Source organism: Anomaloglossus baeobatrachus, chromosome 3 (assembly GCF_048569485.1).
Source record: "Anomaloglossus baeobatrachus isolate aAnoBae1 chromosome 3, aAnoBae1.hap1, whole genome shotgun sequence".
NCBI classification, from domain to species: Eukaryota; Metazoa; Chordata; class Amphibia; order Anura; family Aromobatidae; genus Anomaloglossus; species Anomaloglossus baeobatrachus.
The window spans coordinates 377,089,427-377,102,876 of NC_134355.1; the positions used below are offsets into that span (position 1 = coordinate 377,089,427).

The 13,450-nt window shown below is 51.6% G+C and overlaps 1 protein-coding gene across 2 annotated transcripts in view; it reads right to left on the reverse strand.

The window, feature by feature from the left end:
• The window catches only part of TTK (TTK protein kinase), a 305,010-nt gene that overhangs the window by 222,812 nt on the left and 68,748 nt on the right, over positions 1-13,450 (reverse strand). For both annotated transcript variants that reach the window (XM_075340172.1, XM_075340171.1), the window contains exons 7-8: positions 4,676-4,745; positions 4,511-4,596 (exon numbers count right to left, since the gene is read on the reverse strand). In XM_075340172.1, coding sequence (XP_075196287.1) covers positions 4,511-4,596; positions 4,676-4,745 — 156 coding nt within the window. The remainder of the gene's footprint in view (positions 1-4,510; positions 4,597-4,675; positions 4,746-13,450) is intronic.

A 13,450-nucleotide genomic window follows, 5' to 3' on the forward strand; every position in this document is an offset into this window, starting at 1 on the left:
AGACAGACACAGACACAGACACAGACAGACAGAGACAGACAGAGACAGACAGAGACAGACACAGACAGACACAGACAGACACAGACAGACACAGACAGACAGACAGACACAGACAGACACAGACAGACACAGACAGACACAGACAGACAGACAGACAGACACAGACACAGACACAGACAGACACAGACAGACACAGACAGACAGACACAGACAGACACAGACAGACACAGACAGACACAGACAGACACAGACAGACACAGACAGACACAGACAGACACAGACAGACACAGACAGACACAGACAGACAGACAGACAGACACAGACACAGACACAGACAGACAGAGACAGACACAGACAGACACAGACAGACACAGACAGACAGAGACAGACAGAGACAGACAGAGACAGACAGAGACAGACACAGACAGACACAGACAGACACAGACAGACACAGACAGACAGACAGACACAGACAGACACAGACAGACACAGACAGACACAGACAGACAGACAGACAGACACAGACACAGACACAGACAGACACAGACAGACACAGACAGACAGACACAGACAGACAGACACAGACAGACAGACACAGACAGACAGACACAGACACAGACAGACACAGACAGACACAGACACAGACAGACACAGACACAGACAGACACAGACAGACACAGACACAGACAGACACAGACAGACACAGACACAGACAGACACAGACAGACACAGACAGACACAGACAGACACAGACAGACAGACAGACAGACAGACAGACAGACAGACAGACAGACACAGACACAGACAGACACAGACAGACACAGACAGACACAGACAGACACAGACAGACACAGACAGACACAGACAGACACAGACAGACACAGACAGACACAGACAGACACAGACAGACACAGACAGACACAGACAGACACAGACAGACAGACACAGACAGACAGACAGACAGACAGACACAGACAGACAGACAGACAGACAGACAGACACAGACAGACAGACAGACACAGACAGACACAGACACAGACAGACACAGACAGACAGACACAGACAGACAGACAGAGACAGACACAGACAGACACAGACACAGACAGACACAGACAGACAGACACAGACAGACAGACAGAGACAGACACAGACAGACACAGACACAGACAGACACAGACACAGACAGACACAGACACAGACAGACACAGACAGACAGACACAGACAGACAGACACAGACAGACACAGACAGACACAGACAGACACAGACAGACAGACACAGACAGACAGACACAGACAGACACAGACAGACACAGACAGACACAGACAGACACAGACAGACACAGACAGACACAGACAGACACAGACAGACACAGACAGACACAGACAGACACAGACAGACAGAGACACAGACAGACAGACACACAGACAGACAGACAGACACAGACAGACAGACAGACACAGACAGACACAGACAGACACAGACAGACACAGACAGACACAGACAGACACAGACAGACACAGACAGACACAGACAGACACAGACAGACACAGACAGACAGACAGACACAGACAGACACAGACAGACACAGACAGACAGACACAGACAGACACAGACAGACAGACACAGACAGACACAGACAGACAGACACAGACAGACAGACACAGACAGACAGACACAGACAGACAGACAGACACAGACAGACAGACACAGACAGACAGACACAGACAGACAGACACAGACAGACAGACAGACAGACACAGACAGACAGACACACAGACAGACAGACACACAGACAGACAGACACAGACAGACACAGACAGACACAGACAGACACAGACAGACACAGACAGACAGACACAGACAGACAGACAGACAGACACAGACAGACAGACACAGACAGACAGACACAGACAGACAGACACAGACAGACAGACACAGACAGACAGACACAGACAGACAGACACAGACAGACAGACACAGACAGACACAGACAGACACAGACAGACAGACAGACACAGACAGACACAGACAGACACAGACACAGACAGACACAGACAGACAGACACAGACAGACACAGACACAGACAGACACAGACAGACAGACACAGACAGACACAGACAGACAGACACAGACACAGACAGACACAGACAGACAGACACAGACAGACACAGACACAGACAGACAGACACAGACAGACACAGACAGACAGACAGACACAGACAGACACAGACAGACACAGACAGACACAGACAGACACAGACAGACACAGACAGACACAGACAGACACAGACAGACACAGACAGACAGACAGACAGACACAGACACAGACACAGACAGACACAGACACAGACAGACACAGACAGACACAGACAGACAGACACAGACAGACACAGACAGACAGACAGACACAGACAGACACAGACAGACACAGACAGACACAGACAGACACAGACAGACACAGACAGACACAGACAGACACAGACAGACACAGACAGACAGACACAGACAGACACAGACAGACACAGACAGACACAGACAGACACAGACAGACAGACACAGACAGACACAGACAGACACAGACAGACACAGACAGACAGACACAGACAGACAGACAGACACAGACAGACAGACAGACAGACAGACACAGACAGACAGACAGACACAGACAGACAGACAGACAGACACAGACAGACAGACAGACACAGACAGACAGACAGACACAGACAGACAGACAGACAGACACAGACAGACAGACAGACACAGACAGACACAGACAGACACAGACAGACACAGACAGACACAGACAGACAGACAGACACAGACAGACACAGACAGACACAGACAGACACAGACAGACACAGACAGACACAGACAGACACAGACAGACAGACACAGACAGACACAGACAGACAGACACAGACAGACAGACACAGACAGACAGACACAGACAGACAGACACAGACAGACAGACACAGACAGACACAGACAGACAGACACAGACAGACAGACACAGACAGACAGACACAGACAGACACAGACAGACAGACACAGACAGACAGACACAGACAGACAGACAGACACAGACAGACAGACACAGACAGACAGACAGACACAGACAGACAGACACAGACAGACAGACAGACAGACAGACACAGACAGACACAGACAGACAGACACAGACAGACAGACACAGACAGACAGACACAGACAGACAGACAGACACAGACACAGACAGACAGACACAGACACAGACAGACAGACACAGACAGACAGACAGACACAGACAGACACAGACAGACAGACACAGACAGACAGACACAGACAGACAGACACAGACAGACACAGACAGACACAGACAGACACAGACAGACACAGACAGACACAGACAGACACAGACAGACACAGACAGACACAGACAGACACAGACACAGACAGACAGACACAGACAGACACAGACAGACACAGACACAGACAGACACAGACAGACAGACACAGACAGACAGACAGACAGACAGACACAGACAGACAGACAGACACAGACAGACAGACAGACAGACAGACAGACACAGACAGACAGACAGACAGACAGACAGACACAGACAGACACAGACAGACACAGACAGACACAGACAGACAGACAGACAGACAGACAGACACAGACAGACAGACAGACAGACACAGACAGACAGACACAGACAGACACAGACAGACAGACACAGACAGACAGACACAGACAGACACAGACAGACACAGACAGACAGACACAGACAGACAGACACAGACAGACACAGACAGACAGACACAGACAGACACAGACAGACACAGACAGACACAGACAGACACAGACAGACACAGACAGACACAGACAGACACAGACAGACACAGACAGACACAGACAGACACAGACAGACACAGACAGACACAGACAGACACAGACAGACACAGACAGACACAGACAGACACAGACAGACACAGACAGACACAGACAGACACAGACAGACACAGACAGACACAGACAGACACAGACAGACACAGACAGACACAGACAGACACAGACAGACACAGACAGACACAGACAGACACAGACAGACACAGACAGACACAGACAGACACAGACAGACACAGACAGACACAGACAGACACAGACAGACACAGACAGACACAGACAGACACAGACAGACAATTATATATATATAGATTATAGCACCATCAATTCCATGGCGCTTTACATGTGAAAGGGGTATACATAATAGGGACAAGTACAATTATCATGAACAATACAAGGCACAGACTTGTACAGGAGGAGAGAGGTCCCTGCCCGCGAGGGCTCACAGTCTACACGGGATAGGCGAGGATATAGTAGGTGAGGCCAGAATTTATTTACATTAAATGACAGCAAGTGGAAATCCTGAAATTCGAGAAATTATTGCTAAGTATATTAGAAAAACCCTCAAGTATAACTGTGAAGAAGCCTGTATCCTCATGAGAGATGTATATTATACAGTACCTTTTAACACTTGTGCTGGAAAAGGTGTCACAATTGCTGGCGTCTGCTTCGGGAGAGGTTGAGGACTGCGCAAGGACTCTCCCAAACTGGCAGGGATAAAAAGGATTTAGTGTATAATAACAGACTGTGTAGCACTGTACAGGGCAAGCTACAAAACAACATTACCTTTCTAGGTGCATTCACTGGAGGCCTCCTTGGAATTTCATCACATTCTTCGGGAGAGCTCAACTTTTGTCTATAGTATATTTAGATAGTTTAAAAAATAAAAAAAAAAACAACCACATGCTTAGTTATGGTACAAACATACTCACATTACACAAATTTAAATGGAAAAAGAATAAGATTTAAAAGGGGTAAGGCTAGTTTCACACTTGCATTGAACGGCATCCGTTGCATTGCGTTGTATGACGGATGCAACGGATCGTACAAAACAACGTAAAACTTTTTTTTTTTTCTTCTTTACAGTTTTACTGGCAGCAGACTATTGTGAACGATCAGCTGATCGCTCTCAATAGTCGGCGGCCGGGCGCTCAGCTGAGCGCTCTCACATGCCGGCAGTCGGGCGCTCAGCTGATCGCTCTCACATGCCTGCGGCCGGTCGATCAGCTTATCGTTCGGCAGCCGAGAATGTGTGCGGGGAGCGGACCATGGCGCTGAGGACAGGTGTGTGTCTGTGTGTGCGTATGTATGTATGTATGTATGTATGTATGTATGTATGTATGTACGTACGTATGTACGTACATACATACATGTGGAGTGCGGGAGGGGGCGGAGCCAAGCAAGGAAGTGTCGGGCTCCCTGCACACGTAGCGAGGGTAAATATCGGTAAAGCACTTTGCTTGGTTACCTGATATTTACCTTGGTTACGGGTGCAGGGAGCCAGAGAGAGCATGCACAGTGAAATCCTACGGATTGCGCTGCTCAAAAAAAAAAAAGTTACATGCTGCGTTCCTCCCGCCCGGCGCAGTGTCAAAACAACGACGCTGCATCGTCCAGCGGATGCAACGCTGACACTTGCGTTACAGTGCGTTGTCCATACAAGTCTATGGAGAATAGCGCAGTGCGTTAACGGACTGCGCAGTTCTCCATAGTGACGTCCTGCGCTGAACGCAAGTGTGAAAGTACCCTAAATCCATCTCCAAGATCCTATCCCAATATGTAGTAGATATAATAATAAAAATATGAGCAAATGAAGGGAATTTTGTTACTTACCGTAAATTCCTTTTCTTCTAGCTCTTATTGGGAGACCCAGACGATTGGGTGTATAGCACTGCCTCCGGAGGCCACACAAAGCAATTACACTAAAAAGTGTAAGGCCCCTCCCCTTCTGGCTATACACCCCCAGTGGGATCACTGGCTCACCAGTTTTAGTGCAAAAGCAAGAAGGAGGAAAGCCAATAACTGGTTTAAACAAATTCTCTCCGAGTAACATCGGAGAACTGAAAACCGTTCAACATGAACAACATGTGTACCCGCAAACAAACCAACAATCCCGAAGGACAACAGGGCGGGTGCTGGGTCTCCCAATAAGAGCTAGAAGAAAAGGAATTTACGGTAAGTAACAAAATTCCCTTCTTCTTCGGCGCTCTATTGGGAGACCCAGACGATTGGGACGTCCAAAAGCTGTCCCTGGGTGGGTAAAGAAATACCTCATGTTAGAGCTGCAAGACAGCCCTCCCCTACGGGGAGGCAACTGCCGCCTGCAGGACTCTTCTACCTAGGCTGGCGTCCGCCGAAGCATAGGTATGCACCTGATAATGTTTGGTGAAAGTGTGCAGACTCGACCAGGTAGCTGCCTGGCACACCTGTTGAGCCGTAGCCTGGTGTCGTAATGCCCAGGATGCACCCACGGCTCTGGTAGAATGGGCCTTCAGCCCTGATGGAACCGGAAGCCCAGCAGAACGGTAGGCTTCAAGAATTGGTTCTTTGATCCATCGAGCCAGGGTGGCCTTAGAAGCCTGCGACCCTTTGCGCTTACCAGCGACAAGGACAAAGAGTGCATCCGAACGGCGCAAGGGCGCCGTGCGGAAAATGTAGATTCTGAGTGCTCTCACCAGATCTAACAAATGTAAATCCTTCTCATACCGATGAACTGCATGAGGACAAAACGAAGGCAAAGAGATATCCTGATTAAGATGAAAAGAGGATACCACCTTCGGGAGAAACTCCTGAATAGGACGCAGCACAACCTTGTCCTGGTGGAAGACCAGGAAGGGAGCCTTGGATGATAGTGCTGCCAGCTCAGACACTCTCCGAAGAGATGTGATCGCTACCAGAAAAGCCACTTTCTGTGATAGTCTAGAAAGTGAAACCTCCTTCAGAGGCTCGAAGGGCGGCTTCTGGAGGGCAACTAGTACCCTGTTCAGATCCCATGGATCTAACGGCCGCTTGTACGGGGGTACGATATGGCAAACCCCCTGTAGGAACGTGCGCACCTTAGGAAGGCGTGCCAAACGCCTCTGAAAAAAGACGGATAGCGCCGAGACCTGACCTTTAAGGGAGCCGAGCGACAAACCTTTTTCTAACCCAGATTGCAGGAAAGAAAGAAAGGTAGGCAATGCAAATGGCCAGGGAGACACTCCCTGAGCAGAGCACCAGGATAAAAATATCCTCCACGTTCTGTGGTAGATCTTAGCGGACGTGGGCTTCCTAGCCTGTCTCATGGTGGCAACGACCCCTTGGGACAATCCCGAAGACGTTAGGATCCAGGACTCAATGGCCACACAGTCAGGTTCAGGGCCGCAGAATTCCGATGGAAAAACGGCCCTTGGGACAGTAAGTCTGGTCGGTCTGGGAGTGCCCACGGTTGGCCGACCGTGAGCTGCCACAGATCCGGATACCACGCCCTCCTCGGCCAGTCTGGGGCGACAAGTATGACGCGGCTGCAATCGGATCTGATCTTGCGTAGCACTCTGGGCAAGAGTGCCAGAGGTGGAAACACATAAGGGAGCCGGAACTGCGACCAATCTTGCACTAGGGCGTCTGCCGCCAGCGCTCTTTGATCGCGAGACCGTGCCATGAAGGTTGGGACCTTGTTGTTGTGCCGTGACGCCATTAGGTCGACGTCCGGCACCCCCCAGCGGCGACAGATTTCCTGAAACACGTCTGGGTGGAGGGACCATTCCCCTGCGTCCATGCCCTGGCGACTGAGGAAGTCTGCTTCCCAGTTTTCTACGCCGGGGATGTGAACCGCGGATATGGTGGAGGCTGTGGCTTCCACCCACATCAGAATCCGCCGGACTTCCTGGAAGGCTTGCCGACTGCGTGTCCCCCCTTGGTGGTTGATGTATGCCACCGCTGTGGAGTTGTCCGACTGAATTCGGATCTGCCTTCCTTCCAGCCACTGCTGGAAGGCTAGTAGGGCAAGATACACTGCTCTGATTTCCAGAACATTGATCTGAAGGGTGGACTCCTGCTGAGACCACGTACCCTGAGCCCTGTGGTGGAGAAAGACTGCTCCCCACCCTGACAGACTCGCGTCTGTCGTGACCACCACCCAAGACGGTGGTAGGAAGGATCTTCCCTGTGATAATGAGGTGGGAAGAAGCCACCACTGCAGAGAGTCTTTGGCCGTCTGGGAAAGGGAGACTTTCCTGTCCAGGGATGTTGACTTCCCGTCCCATCGGCGGAGAATGTCCCATTGAAGTGGACGCAGATGAAACTGCGCAAACGGAACCGCCTCTATTGCCGCCACCATCTTCCCGAGGAAGTGCATGAGGCGTCTTAAGGAGTGCGGCTGACTTTGAAGGAGAGCCTGCACCCCAGTCTGTAGAGACCGCTGCTTGTCCAGCGGAAGCTTCACTATCGCTGAGAGGGTATGAAACTCCATGCCAAGATACGTTAGTGATTGGGTCGGTGACAGATTTGACTTTGGGAAGTTGATGATCCACCCGAACGCCTGGAGAGTCTCCAGTGCAACATTCAGGCTGAGTTGGCATGCCTCTTGAGAGGGTGCCTTGACCAGTAGATCGTCCAAGTAAGGGATCACAGAGTGTCCGTGAGAGTGCAAGACTGCTACCACTGCCGCCATGATCTTGGTGAACACCCGAGGGGCTGTCGCCAGACCAAATGGCAGAGCTACGAACTGAAGATGGTCGTCTCCTATCACGAAGCGTAGAAAGCATTGGTGCTCTGTAGCAATCGGCACGTGGAGATAAGCATCTTTGATGTCTATTGATGCTAGGAAATCTCCTTGAGACATTGAGGCAATGACTGAGCGGAGGGATTCCATCCGGAACCGCCTGGCGTTCACATGCTTGTTGAGCAGTTTTAGGTCCAGAACAGGACGGAAGGAGCCGTCCTTTTTTGGAACCACAAAGAGATTGGAGTAAAATCCTCGCCCCCGTTCGTGAGGGGGGACAGGGATCACGACTCCTTCTGCTCTTAGAGAGTCCACCGCCTGCAGCAGGGCATCTGCTCGGTTGGGGTGTGGGGAGGTTCTGAAGAACCGAAGTGGAGGCCGAGAACTGAACTCGATTCTGTACCCGCGAGACAGAATGTCTGTTACCCACCGGTCTTTGACCTGTGACAGCCAAATGTCGCAAAAGCGGGAGAGCCTGCCACCGACCGAGGATGCGGAGGGAGGAGGCCGAAAGTCATGAGGTAGCCGCTTTGGAAGCGGTTCCTCCATTTGCTTTCCTGGGGCGTGAGTGAGCCCGCCAGGAATCTGAGCTCCCTTGTTCTTTCTGAGTCCTTTTGGACGAGGAGAATTGGGCCTTGCCCGAGCCTCGAAAGGACCGAAACCTCGACTGCCACTTTTTCTGTTGAGGTTTACTTGCTCTGGGCTGTGGTAAGGAAGAATCCTTACCCTTGGACTGTTTTATGATTTCAGCCAATGGCTCACCAAACAGTCTGTCTCTAGATAATGGCAAGCTGGTTAAGCATTTTTTGGAACCAGCATCTGCTTTCCAGTCCTTTAACCACAAGGCTCTGCGCAAAACCACAGAATTGGCGGACGCCATAGCGGTACGGCTCGTAGATTCTAGGACAGCATTGATAGCATAGGTCGCAAACGCAGACATTTGCGAAGTTAGGGACGCCACTTGCGGCACTGCTGGATGTATGAAAGCATCCACCTGTGCTAAACCAGCTGAAATAGCTTGGAGTGCCCACACGGCCGCGAATGCTGGAGCAAACGACGCGCCGATAGATTCATAGACAGATTTCAACCAAAGGTCCATCTGTCTGTCGTTGGCATCTTTAAGTGAAGCGCCATCCTCTACTGCGACTATGGATCTAGCCGCAAGCTTGGAAATTGGGGGATCCACCTTTGGACACTGGGTCCAGCGTTTGGCCACCTCAGAGGGAAAAGGATAACGGGTATCCTTAGAACGTTTAGAGAAACGCTTGTCTGGATGAGCGTCGTGTTTCTGGATCGATTCTCTGAAGTCAGAGTGGTCCAAAAAAGCACTTAATTTACGCTTGGGATATAGGAAATGGAACTTCTCCTGCTGTGCAGCTGCCTCCTCTGCAGAAGGGGCTGGGGGAGAAATATCCAACAGCCTATTAATTGCCGATATAAGGTCATTAACCATGGCGTCACCATCAGGGGCATCCAGATTGAGAGGGGCCTCAGGATTAGAATCCTGATCACCGTCCTCAGTCTCATCACAGAGAGACTCTTGTCGCTGAGACCCTGAGCAGTGTGAAGACGTGGAGGGTCTTTCCCAGCGAGCTCGCTTAGGCTGCCTGGGACTGTCATCTGAGTCAGAGACTTCAGCCTGTGATGCTTGAGACCCCCCTGAAGTACGGATTAGTTCCAACTGAGGGGGACCGGAGAGCATAGACACAGCAGTGTCCATGGTCTGAGCAACTGGCCTGGACTGCAAGGTCTCCAGGAATTTTGCCATAGTCACAGACATTTTATCAGCAAAAACTGCAAAGTCTGTCCCCGTCACCGGGGCAGGGTTCACAGGCGTCTCTGCCTGGGCTACCACCACAATAGGCTCTGGCTGACGAAGTGCCACTGGGACTGAACATTGCACACAATGAGAGTCGTTGGAGCCTGCTGGTAGATTAGCCCCACATGCAGTACAAACAGTGTACACAGCCTGTGCCTTGGCACCCTTGCGTTTTGCGGATGACATGTTGCTGCCTCCTCAGAGCAGTACAGGGTGTCCAGCCAAGAAGCGACCTTACAGTGCAAAAATATATATATGGTACCAAGAAAAAAGTACACTAATATAACACTGAGGCACAAGTGGGGCCAGCACTAAAGTGCTGCTTACCGCCCGCTTAGGAGCGGTGTGTGGGCGCCGAAATCCCTTTAGTCTGGGTCTCCCAGAGCCTGCTGCCTTTCCCCAGCCAGACCGCATGTGTAATGGCTGCCGGCGTCCTTGTGGAGAGGGGGGCGGGCCCTGGGCGTATACAGACGAAGAGCGGGAAGCCTGCTTCCCACTGTGCCTAGTGAGAGGGCTGGAGCATGTAAATAAAGCTCCAGCCCTCGGCGCTGCCTATTGAGCAGCGTCTCTCCCCTACCCTGATTGACAGGGTGGGGGCGGGAACGAAGCGGCGCTAGGCCGCAGAAGCCGGGGGCTAAAGTTAGAAGCGCCGCCGCCGTAAAAGCGCGGTCGGCGCAAAGTCCCCAGCGCACCACAAGTCGCAGCTGCGCCGCCGCTCCAGTAGCGGTCGGCGCAGTAGTTCCCAACATGTAACGTCACTCAGCAAAGCTGCAGTGACCTAACCCCAGCGCACAGCGCTACTGTCCCCGGCGCACTATAACGCTCAGCAAGCCTTGAGAGTGTCCGTGCCTGCCGGGGACACAGAGTACCTGAAAGTTGCAGGGCCTTGTCCCTGAACGGCACTCCCGCTCCAAATCCAGCAGGTTCTCTGGGTCTGTGGATGGAGCCCGGCCCCAGGGCTTGGGGGCCGGCAAGATCCCACTTCCACAGAGCCCTCCAGGGGATGTGGAAGGAAAACAGCATGTGGGCTCCAGCCTCTGTACCAGCAATAGGTACCTCAACCTTACAAGCACCACCGCGGGTGAGAAGGGAGCATGCTGGGGGCCCCATATGGGCCCTCTTTTCTTCCATCCGATATAGTCAGCAGCTACTGCTGACTACAAACAGTGGAGCTATGCGTGGATGTCTGACCTCCTTCGCACAAAGCAGAAAACTGGTGAGCCAGTGATCCCACTGGGGGTGTATAGCCAGAAGGGGAGGGGCCTTACACTTTTTAGTGTAATTGCTTTGTGTGGCCTCCGGAGGCAGTGCTATACACCCAATCGTCTGGGTCTCCCAATAGAGCGCCGAAGAAATATCCAATTAGAAGAAGGGAATTTTGTTTACTTACCGTAAATTCCTTTTCTTCTAGCTCCTATTGGGAGACCCAGACAATTGGGTGTATAGCTTCTGCCTCCGGAGGCCACACAAAGTATTACACAAAAGTGTAACCCCTCCCCTCTGCCTATACACCCTCCCGTGGATCACGGGCTCCTCAGTTTTGGTGCAAAAGCAGAAAGGAGAAAACTTATAAATTGGTCTAGGGTAAATGCAATCCGAAGGATGTTCGGGGAACTGCAAACCATGAACCAAAAGAACAATTCAACATGAACAACATGTGTACAGGGGCGGGTGCTGGGTCTCCCAATAGGAGCTAGAAGAAAAGGAATTTACGGTAAGTAAACAAAATTCCCTTCTTTGTCGCTCCATTGGGAGACCCAGACAATTGGGACGTCCAAGAGCAGTCCCTGGGTGGGTAAAAGAATACCTCAATAAAAAGAGCCGAAAAAACGGCCCCCTCTTACAGGTGGGCAACTGCCGCCTGAAGGACTCGCCTACCTAGACTGGCGTCTGCCGAAGCATAGGTATGCACTTGATAGTGTTTCGTGAAAGTGTGCAGACTAGACCACGTAGCTGCCTGAGACACCTGCTGAGCCGTAGCCTGGTGCCGCAATGCCCAGGACGCACCCACGGCTCTGGTAGAATGGGCTTTCAGCCCTGAAGGAAGCGGAAGCCCAGAAGAACGGTAGGCTTTGAGAATCGGTTCCTTGATCCACCGAGCCAAGGTTGACTTGGAAGCCTGCGAGCCCTTACGCTGGCCAGCGACAAGGACAAAGAGCGCATCTGAACGACGCAGGGGCGCCGTGCGAGACACGTAGAGCCGGAGTGCTCTCACAAGATCCAAAGAGTGCAAATCCTTTTCACACTGGTGAATTGGATTAGGGCAAAATGAAGGCAAGGAGATATCCTGATTGAGATGAAAAGGGGATACCACCTTAGGGAGAAATTCCGGGACCGGACGCAGAACCACCTTATCCTGGTGAAACACCAGGAAGGGGGCTTTGCATGACAGCGCTACTAGCTCAGACACTCTCCGAAGTGATGTGACTGCCACTAGAAAGGCCACCTTCTGCGAAAGACGTGAAAGAGAGACATCCCGCAGCGGCTCGAAAGGTGGTTTCTGAAGAGCCGTTAGCACCCTGTTAAGATCCCAGGGTTCCAGCGGACGCTTGTAAGGTGGGACTATGTGTCAAACTCCCTGCAGGAACGTGCGGACCTGCGGAAGCCCGGCTAGGCGCTTTTGAAAAAATACGGAGAGCGCAGATACTTGGCCCTTGAGAGAGCCAAGTGACAAACCCTTGTCCATTCCGGATTGAAGGAATGAAAGAAAAGTGGGTAAGGCAAACGGCCATGGAGTAAAACCGTTATTAGCGCACCAGGATAGGAAGATTTGCCACGACCTATAATAGATCTTGGCGGACGTAGGCTTCCTGGCCTGTCTCATGGTGGCAATGACATCCTGAGATAACCCTGAAGACGCTAGGAGCCAGGACTCAATGGCCACACAGTCAGGTTGAGGGCCACAGAATTCAGATGGAAAAATGGGCCTTGTGACAGCAAGTCTGGGCGGTCTGGAAGCGCCCACGGTTGACCCACCGTGAGATGCCACAGATCCGGGTACCACGACCGCCTCGACCAGTCTGGAGCGACGAGAATGGCG